This window comes from Mytilus galloprovincialis, chromosome 8, assembly GCF_965363235.1.
Source record: "Mytilus galloprovincialis chromosome 8, xbMytGall1.hap1.1, whole genome shotgun sequence".
Classification (NCBI taxonomy): Eukaryota; Metazoa; Mollusca; class Bivalvia; order Mytilida; family Mytilidae; genus Mytilus; species Mytilus galloprovincialis.
In genome coordinates this window covers 56,880,271-56,894,955 of record NC_134845.1, presented here as the reverse complement: position 1 = coordinate 56,894,955, position 14,685 = coordinate 56,880,271, and the positions used below count along the sequence as shown (strand labels likewise).

General features: G+C 32.2%; 1 protein-coding gene across 1 annotated transcript; it reads right to left on the bottom strand.

The window, feature by feature from the left end:
• Window positions 1-5,177: 5,177 nt before the first annotated feature.
• On the bottom strand, window positions 5,178-7,330 carry LOC143042256 (uncharacterized). Its single transcript, XM_076214520.1, has one exon. The coding sequence runs from the start codon at window positions 7,292-7,294 to the stop codon at window positions 5,450-5,452; it is 1,845 nt and encodes a 614-aa protein (XP_076070635.1). The 5' UTR covers window positions 7,295-7,330; the 3' UTR covers window positions 5,178-5,449.
• Window positions 7,331-14,685: the final 7,355 nt, after the last annotated feature.

Sequence of the window (14,685 nt, the reverse complement as noted above, 5' to 3'; positions counted from 1 at the left end):
TATAGATTAGACCGTTGTTTTTCCCGTTTGAATGGTTTTGCACTTGTAATTATGGGGCCCTTTATAGCTTGTTGTTCGGTGTGAGCCAAGGCTCCGTGTTGAAGGCCGTACATTGACCTATCATGGTTTACTTTTTTTTTTAAATTGTTATTTGATGGAGAGTTGTCTCATTGGCACTCACACCACATCTTCCCATATCTACTTATGTATTGTGCATCAATGTGATAATATGAAGTAACCATCAACTATAAAGCAACCTAGCAAAATAAATAACCAAGGATATGTTCTTAGTTTGACTGTTAGGCAGATATACACGTGATTCCCTCAACGAGACAGCATCACAAGGATAAAAATATCTTTTAAAGAACTATGATCTTTACAGCTTGATTTACATTTGATATGTATCTTCAGAATTGTACATCAAGCTTACTGTCGTAGCTGTGTAATTGCATTACAATGGTATTTGTTTTTCCTTTATTTTTTTTTAGATTAATTTTTACTACTCAGTGCTTAAATCCTGTCAGTGTTTTTTAAAAGTTATTTGGAGATAAATTATAAGATTATTTGGAATTTAAGGTTCCTGTTCCGTGATTTGAAGATGAAATTGGTTATCTTTAAGGTCCCGTACGTATTGAGTTCAATATGCGAAAGGTTCAATACATTATTGGCCGTCGATATGTTGTCAAAAGGTGGTGTATATAGTGACCTTTTCATAAATATACCTAAACTGATTGCTCAACAAACATTTTCTTTGGATTATACAGATAAAACGCATCATAAAGTGAATAGAAGGAAAACTGAATGATAGAATTTAAAACGAAATAGAACAAGATATATAGCTCTCATCAAATGTTTCCAAAATTTTAAAAGAATAAAAATGAAGTCATCGTTAAGTTTTAGGCTCTAACATAAAGTGATAACATTAACTGGAGATACCTTTATAAATTGTAATTTTTTTGAGTGAAATTCCCTTAATACGAAAAAATATAAAAAATCAAAATCAGGCTGAATTTTCTATTATTGTGATAATATGATTAATTATAATTTTAAAATTGTTAATTCAAATGAAATTTTTTCTCTTATCAAATTGCACTCCCAACACATTTTGTTAACATTAAAAATCAAAACGTATTGTGGTCTGCTATTTTACAACCCATAATGGCTGCAGACACCCATACCACTTTTAAGCCACACTATCGCTTGTAAGCACGATATCATTAGAATTGTATTTTGTTTAACAATATGATTTTACAATATGCCTGAAAACAAGCTTTGTGACCGATACTTCCTGCTACATTTTAAGATTAGCACGGTATAAACTGCATTTTTCAAAGTTTGAAAGTCATTTCTGATTATCATGATGAGTTATTCGATAATGTCTATAGTACATGTATCGCAATTAGCTATACAGTTCAGTTATAGAATATGTTCTCTCCTGGTACTCCGGCTTCTTAACCAATAAAAAGTGATAGTTTCGAAATAAATGATTGTGCTGAAGGTGGCGTTTAACACCAATTCATTATTTAATCAATTAGAATATGAAGATATATTTATTTCATGTCAAAACTATATCTTATAAAAAAGAAGTGGTATGATTGCCAATGAGACAACTATCCACTAAAGACCAAAATGACACAAACATTAACAACTATAGGTCACTGTACGGCCTTCAACAATAAGCATAGCCCATACCGCATAGTCAGCTATAAAAGACCCCGATAAGACAATGTAGTACAATTCAAACGAGAAAACTAACGGCCTTATTTATGTAAAACAAATTGAACGAAAAACAAATATGTAAAACATAAACCAACGATAACCACTGAATTACAGGCGTAGCCTGACTTGTGGTGAAATGTTCAAGATACCAGTAACTGCATATTACATCATATTGTTCTCCAAAAGTATATAATTTCATGTATTATATTAATATTCAGAAAAAAACTTTAAAAAGAGGTTCTACAGTGACCCTAAGTTTTCAGCTGTCATCCTTGTTTTGTAATATATTAATAATAACAGTCATAATAGTTAATACCAAATTCAGTTTCATTCACAAGGTTGTTTGTTTAATCGTTTAAAGAAGATAGACGACGACGATTTTTTTCACAATGTGAAATGGGTTTCCTTTTATGTGATTATATAACAGGACGGATCACATACGTGTTTAAAGTAGAACGTTATCCCCAAAACTGATTAAATAACAATTGTGAGAAATGTGATGTTTTTTGTCTTTCAGGGGGATCTAAGCAGTGGAAATCAGCCCTCGAATCCGGTACTGGCCCATGATACTTAAATTGATTCTATAAAAGGCAGTATGATTATAGAACAATGTGAAAAGAAATATGTTGCAATAAAGGAAAAACAAAATGTCTATTTGTTTTTAGAAGGGGCAGACATGATTTTTTTTTAGAAATTTTAATTGACCTTAACAAACTTTGTTTTTGCTCATTCATTAAAAATACTTGTAATTTTATTTCTAGCATTGGAATGGGTTTAACTGAGGAAATTTCAACGAAACTTTTTTTTCTGAAATGTTTCCTGTTTCACCAGACGTTTCTATAAGGAAAATGACTTTTATCAAATAAAAATTATGTGGTGTCTGTCTATACAATTAAGGAAGAAAAATCAGGTTTCACATACAATTTAATCTGTATCGTATCGTATTTCATTTTGGTTTCTGTTTTTTTAGTTGATATCTTGTTATCATATTTCTGAAAACGAATACCTAAATCTGGCATTTAATTGAATTGCCTTTTCTATTTAATGTGATTTGTCAGAAAATCAGCAGAGTAAGACGCATCGATGCTTGGATTTGTGATAGAAATTTTCTATATCAAATGTAAAGTGAATCTAACATATATTTTTGCAAACTTTTTCCACTTTCATTTTAAACATAACAGTTCCATAGTCTAATAGTCTCATTTCGACATTCTTATCCCAGGCATAGATGCCTCTGCTGGTGGACTGTTAGTCCCCGAGGGTATCACCAGCCCAGTAGCCAGTACTCCGGTACTGGCATGAAAATACGGATTTTTTGTGTTATTAAATTTGCTGTTACAAAATGTTAAAAAATATTATAAATTAAGGAATATATCTCCCTCGTGCAAAGCTCTGATTCCGTTCAAGGATTTGGCTATACTTTTTTGGAACTTTTGGATTATAGCTCTACATCTTTTATATAAGCTTTGGATTTTACATATTTTGGACACGAGCATCACTGAAGAGACATTATTTGTCGAAATGCGCATCTGGTGCAGAAAAATTGGTACCGTTAATGTTATTACCTTAGATGTATTTGGCACAACTTTTTGGAATTTTGGATCCTCAATGCTCTTCAACTTTGTACTTGTTTGGCTTTATAAATATTTTGATATGAGCGTCACTGATGAGTCTTATGTAGACGAAACGCGCGTCTGGCGTACTAAATTATAATCCTGGTTCCTTTGATAACTATTTAGCACTACCATCCAATGACTGACAATTACTATTACCTAGATTTTTATAAGAAATCAATGGAGTAGTTATTGCTAGCTCCAAAACTTTTCTAACATGTACACCATTGAAGGAGTAGGTCTATATACATCATGCGCCATGGTCTTGATTAAATTCACTGTCGCATGTTTTAATAGGGTATATTGAATATGACCAGTTCTAGGTTATCGTTAACAAGGTTTAAAATACAAGAAGACATAGTTTATTGTGGTATTTGAGCGTCACTGATGAGTCTTATGTAGACGAAACGCGCGTCTGGCGTACTAAATTATAATCCTGGTACCTTTGATAACATTTTGCACATGTTCTCAATAGGATGTAAGCATATCAATTACTGTAAAATTCCTTCTTTGAAGTAAATCTGAATCTTCGTGGTTATTTTTGTATCCTGATTGTAAAATAATGCCTATCATGTTTGACTAAGTAGACACTTATTTACGTTTTTTAATTTTAAATTTTTAAATAGTCTTATAAGTCATTATGGTGTTTATCTATGCAATTATTTTAGCTGGTTGATCCCAATTATTGTCACGTTGACCAATTGGATCTTCCCCCTATTTCGCAATTCATTAAAATGATATGGTATATTATTTTATTGTAGTTCCCTTGTTAACCAACTGTTTCATTTGAAAGTATATTGTTCAAGCACGTCCATTTTTTATGAATTGATTAATCAACATATCATCTATTAAAACACGATTTATTAACTCAAGATTAGACACTTAAATATTAATCCAATAAGGTTAAACACAGAATGAAAGTAGATTTCACAGGAACCCCTGATTTGTAGAACTCCATCAGCAACCCAAACTAAATGATAGGTAAGCAATATATTACGGACTTTTGTCTACAAAATAACGTATTGCGGGTTATTTTCGCTGGTGTAAAATTTTCATTGAATACGGTATACGAAATATTTTGGCGGTTATTATTTTGGCGAATTCAAAACTTTTAACAATAACTTTGCATGTTCACTTTTAATTTGGCAGAATTTATTTTGGTGATTTTGTTCTATCCTCGAAAATAAGCAAAAATTTACACCCCGCGAAAAAATAGGCTATATTGTAATTGAACATCGGTAAACTCATGTAGCCTTTATTTACTTCGTAATGTCCGATTGCCGATTACATATATGGCATATATTATTTTCCAACGTGTCTGTATGTCTGTTGATATAAATAAAACATAGCTGAGATAGCTATATGGTATACTATTACTGTACGAAAACATTGTCAACGAAGAAGGAGCCGAGCTTGAATGTTTTGTCAGTGTTTTCATCCGCTCAGCTACGTTTTCATTAAATTCATAATGCTGAATGTGCTCTTATTATTGCCTATAACATTTTGAATTGTTATTCGTTATTAAGAAGCCCGCAAATCATCGAGTGTCCCCGTGATTGATAATTGTTTATTAGATATAAGATTAAAAGTAAAATGTCTCCCAAGGATTAACTAATAAAAATCAAACATTCTAAATTAAACTATAATGAATTAAATAACCTTGTAAACATAGTGCGAAAGTGAAAATTTAAAGCACACTTAATCAAAGCAGCATTAGTTTTTGCATAGGAAAGTTGTTTTCTTTCGTTCCGTTGGTTAACATAGTACATATGCAACGTTTGAATTCGTCAGTGTTTATGGACTTCCGCACCTTTTTACATTTTTTTTATCAATACGTTTTGACCGATGTTCAATTCTCATCAATCAGTCATTCATCCAATCCCTATGCACGAATGATGTTTCTTCATCTGGTATGGCTGACATTATTTGAAGGGAAAGACGAACAAACGATGTATTATGTCTGTTGAGTTACATTGCTAATAATACTCTTTCCCTCATTATTAAAGATGACGGTTTATACATAAAATATGCTGGAGTATTGTAAGAGCGGTGAAAATGTAATATACACTATATTACTCAATCACAAAAGTATCTATACGTTAGAACGGTGAATGGGATTAATCTAAAGATTGTAAGAACGTTTGTCTAGCGGATTGAAGATCGTATAACAACTGTAAAGCAACAGGTACAAAATTGAAAGGTTTAACTGCAATTAAATAATGTTCTGCTATAATGTATTGTAGATCGTTGAGCACATCCTGACATTGTCGGACATTATTTTGATGATAATGACAAAGAAAACGAAGAAAGAAGGCATACGCTACAGACGGAATAAAACGTGGTGGATTATCTTCATTCATTGGCAGTTCATCTGGTATTAATTGAGAATGTCGTGCAAAACTAATGTCATCTACAAGCAACTTTTTCCACAGATAAACAGTATCCTCCTTTTTCACGAAGGATTTCAGTTTGAGCAATTGGTGATGAATATCCAAAATATGCATACACGGGTACAGTTTTTCGTGAGAACACTTTGATATAGAATACATGGTTATCTGTAACGCTTTGCTATATTGTTTAGTTTTATAGAAATATGAAGCCAGCATTAGCCATCCAGACACAGCATCATGGTAGATATTCTGTAGCAAAGTACTTAAACAGGATTTGTACTTTTTGTATTTGTACTTATTTGTGTCGGATGTATAATACGGTAGCATAAACTGGGCACGCAAGAAACACCCCTTTGATATGTAATATGCATACATGTATTTCATTGGAGATTGTGGACATGAAAGTATCTGATTCATTCCTCTATGTAACATATTCATGCCCTTTAAATCAGTACTAGCAAAGCTATAATCTAAATGACGCAATGCCCTTGAATTAAGTATTTTTTCCACTGCATTTGAAACAGCCGTGTGTGGTTTGAATTTCAAATTCCACATGACATCATGGAAGTTGGATACTTGATCTGAGAATAAAATGCATCGCCAACCATAACTGTGTAGGAAAAATAGTTTCTCTAAAAGTATTTCACGAGCACGACCTCTTATTTTGTTCTCAAACAAGTTGTTCTCTGGAACAAAGTAATGCCAGCAAACAGAATATTCAACACAATAAATCAGCCTTCTAACACATCGCAAGAAACACGAAATGAGATTGCTAGTTTTCCATTCACATTTTGACAGCTCTTCGGATATCCAGAACATAATTGTTTTCATGAAGTATGAACAGAGTAAATCTTTACATTCGGAGTAAGAACCTATGACATCTTTTAACATGATTTTCAAAAGAGCATAGCATATCAACTGAGTGTGTGTAAATGTATTTATTAGAAGTTTCTCACCAACAGAAAAGGATATTCGCCATTCTATATTCTCATTTGGTGATTCTTTAACTCCGATAGGTACGAAAAGTACCCCGTGTTTCACAATACTCTGTTTGACATTATAACTAGGCCAAGAATGACTTGATCTTGTTATCCACTGCGTTGCAGGTGATACCCACGTATGACAATGCAAACAAATGCAATGGTCAAGTAAGCCGCCTTCGCCAGATATACAAGGTCCATGAATTGTATTACGTTTATCGTACGCCTTCCAGTGAAAATTTTTAAATAAGGCATTAGATAGATAATTTTTACCATTAATTTGTTCACACACATGAAAATCATCACGATGTTCCAGTTGCAAGTGAGAATAACCAGGTTTTGTATCGCCCATTTCCATTGAAACATAATAGTCGACGAATGGATTTAAACGAGGTTTTATAACTTCATAAACCTCGTAGAATTTAGGCACCATCATGATATCTATATCACTGCCTCGCATTTCAAGACCTTCGCCAAAACTTCCACTTGTAATATATGTACCAAAATTGTTACTTGTTAAATTATCCCTGACGGCGTTCATCAATCTGATTTGTTTAACACAATCTGCTGTTCCTACTATATTTTGGCACATATAACGATACAGTGCTATTGATATATTCTGTGTTATTTGATCTGTAATGAAATAATCAACTGATAGTTTTTATTACAAAAATATACTTCAGAGTACACACATTTACCCCTAAAATAAAGAGATATATAAATTCAACATTAACCCTAAAACAAGAATTCATACTTCAAGGAAAGGTCGAGTAACATTTCGTATTAGAGAAATCAGTGCAGAGTAAAGACGTAATTAAAATCAACTGATCTACATTTAGTTTTGGAGAGCATTGTTCCACAATAAGTTGTAAGTTGCTATGAACTAGATTTCAGTAATTGTGTGTCCTCTTATTATATGTCGATATTTGATATTTATGGTTTTATTAAGGTCTTTCCTTTTTCAAAAGGGAAACACCTTACTGTATTTCTTCCGTTTATTATTATTATTATTATTATTATTATTATTATTATTATTATTATTATTATTATTATTATTATTATTATTATTATTATTATTATTATTATTATTCCGCCAAACTTTGACGAAGTTAGCAGCCTTCATCGTAAGACGTGTCGCTTTCATGTTCACACTTTGTATCGAAATGAATACCTATCTGGAACTCACCCTGTGAGTCGAAATATTTTGTCGGTTCGGAGTAATCCCTCCGAAACCCAAAAACCTTGTTACCGTTCCAACACCGTAACCGTAATAGGTAGAAAAAAAACAAAGAATGAAATTTGTTCAGGACCAGACCCCGGTTCTTCGTCACATTTGGATCGAAAGGATTCAACGACTCATTGGTAGGGTTATGCCCCTATTAAAATTAACTGGTGTCGGTTGGCCACCCAAACTCAGAAACCGTAAGTCGTAGACACCTAGGATCTTCACCATTCATCATCAATTCATGTGACTTTGAAAAATACTTCAAGGTCAAATGTGTATGTTGACCTTGACCTTTGACCTAACACCTTGTTATGGGATAATCTCAGCAACCTTAATACTTTCAGAAGTGTTGCATAGTGGAAAATGTTTCGGTCATTAATGCACAACTTTGTTATAATTTGACCGAAGCGATTTGACCTTTCTGTAAGGGGCATAACTCTTGTTTTAGGTTTCTGAAAAGTCAAAAATCAGTTTTTACTATATGACCAAAGGTCCTAGACCCATGGAGTCTTCAGCAATAACATTGGGGACTAATGACCTTGACAAAGGTCAAAAGGTCAAAGATCAAGGTCATGTCCCAGATAGCGAATTTAGCGTTTTTAATCTTATATAAGGATTTTTAGTGTGTTTTCAAGCTTTTTAAGGTTGACCTTGACCTTTGACCTTTCAACTTTTTATTGGATATCTCAAAAACGATTACACTTACTGAAAAAGTAAATAGTGAAAAATGTTGAGTTGACTAAGGCGCAACTTTTTTACATTTTGACAGAAGAGCTTTGACATACCCTTAAGGGGCATAACCCCCGTTAACGGTTTCTGAATAGACAAAATTAGCTTTAACTCTTGAACCAAAGGTCCTAGACCCATGGGGTCTTATATAATGACATCTTGGACCAATGACCTTTACAAAGGTCACAAGGTCAAAAGTCAAGGTCATGTCCTAAAAAGCGAATTTGTTGTTTTTGTCATATTTTAACGGTTGTATGTGTGTTTGAGAGCTTTTCAATGCATTCTACGACTATTGGAACATGTATTTTACATTACGAAACGGAAAGACCTCTCAATTGTTCAAGAACAATTGACATTTTAATTTTTTTATATTTTTTTTTCTTGCTATCCAATTAATTTTGTTAAATGCGTTACTCAAGTTTTAACTAAGTATTTATAAACTATGATACCCATTTATAATGAATTTGATCAATATCAAATACTTCTAAGATGATGAAAAACGAAAGAAATCATTGATTTTTATGTATCACGTGATTATTAAGATTGCCGCCTAAACTTCCCTGTCATGAGACCACATATATATGTTCCAGACCGTATGAGTATGATTACGGTCTGGCTTATTTAAGATGTCAAGTTTATTAGATAAAATTGAATATTACTGATCAACATAACGGAAATCTCTAATTAATCTAAAAAGTTTAAATGTTCATGAAATCAAACTTAATAATTTAATTATTTAAAAAAGTCTCGTTGATCTGCTCACTGAAATTGAAGTTATCGGAGTGTTGGAAGAAAAGATTTTAGAATATTTAGGAACTTTACTTCAAAAAACCGTCAAAGATACCTGACAAAATCAAAAAAAAAGTCCGTCAAAAATATAATTAAGACGATTCGAAAATTAATACAAGGAATAAATACAGTAGCTTTGTTACTTTATTGAAACCAGTGATTTCTTCTGATTAGTGTGTAGGTTTGATGACATATTTCGAGTTATTCATTTAATTGCATACAAAATTAATTTGTAAATTCAATAAAAGATTTTGATAAATGTTCATCTAGAATTAACCCATATTGTTCAATAAAATTGAGAATCGAAATGGGGAATGTGTCAAAGAGACGACAACCCGACCATAGAAAAAACAACAGCAGAAGGTCACTAACAGGTCTTCAATGTAGCGAGAAATTCCCGCACCCGGAGGCGTCCTTCAGCTGGCCCCTAAACTAATATATACTAGTTCAGTGATAATGAACGCCATACTAATTTCCAAATTGTACACAAGAAACTAAAATTAAAAAAATACAAGACTAACAAAGACCAGAGGCTCCTGACTTGGGACAGGCGCAAAAATGCGGCGGGGTTAAACATGTTTATGAGATCTCAACCCTCCCCCTATACCTCTAGCCAATGTAGAAAAGTAAATGCATAACAATACGCACATTTAAAATTCAATTCAAGAGAAGTCCGAGTCTGATGTCAGAAGATGTAACCAAAGAAAATAAACAAAATGACAATAATACATAAATAACAACAGACTACTAGCAGTTAACTGACATGCCAGCTCCAGACTTCAATTAAACTGATTGAAAGATTATGATTTGAACATATGAATATCAGACACAATCCTTCCCGGTAGGGGTTTAGTATCATACCATCATAACATAATACGAGAAGAACATAACCCGTGTCATGCCAACAACTGGTTTTTAAATAAATGTGTTTAGTTCCGATGCAAAGACCCTATAAGTGAATCAATATTAACGCCAAAATAAGCAATCTTTAATGACCTGACAACAGTGTCTAGTTCGTCCTAGACCGTATGAGTATACTTATATGGTCCGACCGTACGCTTATGGTTGGACCGTACGAGTATACGCATTTTACAATATACGCATACGGTCCAAATACTCATATGATCTGGAACATATATACGCATCTTTACCTATCATACGATTCATTTGAGTTGTCTTTCATGGTTTTGACCATGCCTTTGTTTTTTCCGATATACTTTTGCAAAATTGAATGAACCTTTCATTATTTGATATTTGTATTGATTTTGTTTGTTTTAATCAGAATAATGTCTTTTCTTCTTTTCGTTTTATAACATTAAATTTTTCGTAGGTATTTATTATCAGATAGATGTTATTATAGTAATTTCAGCAAACATGCACTCAAAGTGTTAATCAGAATGTGTTTCTGTTAAAGTTGTTAACGGGGATGACATCATACTTTATTAAGCATCAGTTAAAACGTTTGCCTCTTCTGCTGTTAATCCTATTAATTTACAATCTCCGATTTTTTTTTCGACAGGGAAAACTTACGTCAACGGGAAGGGAATATTTAAAATAAAATAAAACAGGTCTTGCACTTTTTAAAATTTCAATAGTTGACATACACTTTTCTTTCAAATGAAAGTAAACGAACACTAAAAAAAAAAGAATATTGTAATTGATAATAACGTATGTAAAAAATATGTACACCAATTCGTTATATAGATTGTAATTTGGAAGGTGTACTTGATTCGCAATTGATGCCTAATAATCTGCATATAAACATTGACCACTGTGGATAGTTAAATATCAATTTTTAGTACATAGTAATTGGCTAAAAATATCCTCACCTGTCCCCAAGTATCTCTGATTGAAAGTGGACGAGAATGTCAATTTACATAGTTGTTACATTTTTCAGTCTTTACGGGAATTTTCTTTTACTTTTACTTATTCAAATAGAAGAAGATTCTAAAGCTATCACGTATATTGATTGATTTAGCGGAAATTTTTAGTTTCAATGTTTTGTCTCGCTTTGGGGGTATATATATAAAAGTGACAACTATGCGACAGATCATCATCATCATCATCATCATCATCATCATCATCATCATCATCATCATCATCATCATCATCATCATCATCATCATCATCATCATCATCATCATCATCATCATCATCATCATCATCATCATCATCATCATCATCATCATCATCATCATCATCATCATCATCATCATCATCATCATCATCATCATCATCATCATCATCATCATCATCATCATCATCATCATCATCATCATCATCATCATCATCATCATCATCATCAATACTATAGCTTAAGGCTAAATCTCCGTCGTAAGTACATGTATTATATATATATAGCTTAAGGCTTCTTCGTCGTAAGTATTATAACTTGAGGCTTAATTCTAATCTGATATTTAAGCCAATTTATGTCGACAACTTATTTTACGCATGCATCTCTATGCTACATAGTTTTGATAAATATCAAAGTAAAAGCCAATAGAGATCATAGATATATGTTTATCAAATGATCATGTTACAATAAAAACAGTAAGAAGTAAGAAAGGGATCGACTCGTGAGACTGAAACGAAGCATAAAAACAGCAATGTCTAGTATTTCCAAATAAACTCCATGTACCAATCTGATAGTATCCGAAGCTGCTGAACACTATCTCAAAAACAATTACAACTAATTAATAAAGTATAATTATCAAGTTTATAACATTGATCAATTATGTTGTACTGTTACACCATTGACCTAGTATGGATGTGCATGTCTAGACGTAGGAGCTTGTCATTCAGTGCTTATCGTTTGTTGTTGTGTTTTCGTTCATTTTTTTTTTACATTAATTTGGCTGTTAGTTTTCTCGGTTTAGGTGTTTAAAATTTACATTTGTCATTGAAAGTCCTCTTATAGCTGACTATGCTATATGGGCTTTGCTCATTGTTGAAAGCCGCGTACAGTGGCATATAGATGTTAAAAGTTCTGTGTCATTTGGACTCTTGTGAAGAGTTGTCACATCCACAATCACACTACACCTTGTTTTTTGTACATATCACAAATTAAGTATAAACAAATCATAGACAGTCTAGAAAAGCAAGACCTTTTGTCATGTAAAAAAAACCAGTGTCCGTATGACCATTGGTGTTCATTACTGTATAGCAGACTATATGTAGTTTCCATGTGTCCATTAGATTACACATCCGTATCCAGTGAGCTACTAAATTACGGGAAAAAATCCATTTTTTTTGTTCCAAAACACAATTCAGTATGTAGTCTTAAACTTTAAAATCTCATGCGAGATGCCTAATGTTCAGACAGTATTGTTTTTAAAAAGTATTTATCAAACTCGAACGCCAATCATTTAAGTTTTTTTCGTGCAATACAATTTATGATTATGGCAGGATCCAAGGTATTTGGAAGGTGTTGTAGTTATCAATAATTGAAAAATATATTGACAAACAGAGCGATGCGAAAAATAATTTGAACGATTTTACGCTAAAAATTTATTAAGATATTGTGGAAACATGAGATTTTCAAAATTATTTAGCGCTCGAAATGGTGGAGTACGCCGTCTACCCCTGTATCCTCGAATGTACATTAAAGGGGCACTAGCTGTCAAATTCATGGTCACCGATTTGACTCAAATTCTCATATTTGATTTATAACAATGTAAAACATTTATCCAAACTACCAAAAGTCTAAAATAAACAGTATACAGAGCATGGTATAGATAATATGTAGGTTCGTTTCGTGTGTATGTTAGTCCAGACGCCATCTAATCAACTATTGATTTGATCTCAGATCACCATATAAGCGATGTAAACATAAATAACGATATGAATAGATTAAAGCAACACGTGCAATTGGATTTTTATAGGTATGTTTGCTTTTATCTTATAGATTAAAATTGAAGTGTCTCATTGTTTTTAACCGTATAAGAATGATTTTATATAGATCGAATCTGTAATCAAATAATTTACCGTAGTTTCACTTTCATTGTTGACATTCTTTTTCCTTGAATAACCTGTACACGTATAATGCATGCGTTGTCAATCTCTAACGAGGGGTTAAATTGAAGTTCATATGAATACGGATTTAATGAGGTCGGCTAATTCACTTGCAAGTGAAACAGTAATTATCAATGTTTCATCGCTTAATTTGACAAAATTAAACCATTTTGAATTATTATTTCACTATTTCACTTTCATTATTGATTGAACAAAATAAATCTTACTTAAGATTTTTTATATATCTCGTAGCTAGTGCCCCTTTAAGGTATACATGGACAAAAACCTCGTCCCATACATAAGTATAGGTAAAGACGAAAAAAATCCACTAATTTTTGATAAATATATCAGTGATATGAATTGCTGTTCACATCAAATTATCTTAATTAAATTATACAATTATTTTTTTAAATATTTGAGTACACCGTTTTCATTCGGGTGTGTTGCAATCTTGATTAAATGTTAAAACTTGTAAAAAAAGCAACATTCTCGCTTCGAAATTCATAGTTTTAATATTTTCATACTAAATTGTCATGATTGTGTCTTGGAAGTTTTTAAGATTCATAATTGGAGAAAAACTAAAATATGGGTCAACTGAAATGACAAAAAACCATGATTGTATTTGATTACAAGTTTCTAAGTGACTTATTTCATTATAATATTTGTGTCAATAAAATCGTTCAAAGTTTAATGACAAAATATTTAAAAATTTTAAAAAAGTAGTTGGGGTTATTGTTGTCTTAAAGTATATTCCAGCAAACAATACATGTTCAAAGAGTAAAACATGCATGCAGTGTATTCTACCCTCCTTAATGCTTCAATGTAATAGGACGAAATACGTTGAGTTAGGTCGGTTATGTCGAGTAAAGTCATTATATTGCAAATTTCTAATAAAACGTACATTTAAACATTAAAATGCGGCCACTTTCATTTAAGACAGAAACTGTCTAAAAATTAACTCAAATGCTAAAATTTGACGATTATAGTTAAGTGTGCATGACTGAATGATGCTCGTACCTGATACATATGCATTGCATTGTCAAAATCAGCCCATATTTATGTAACAGAAGTGTTCTACTTTCATCAAAAAAGCTAAAAGTTTACATTTTAACAAGTTCGTAAAACTGTTTTATTTTGGGGCCAAAATGGGGTCTTTCTGGACCTACTCCTTTTATAACCATATCATTTATAGAAAATGATTACATAGCTGCCATGTCATGTCCAACCTT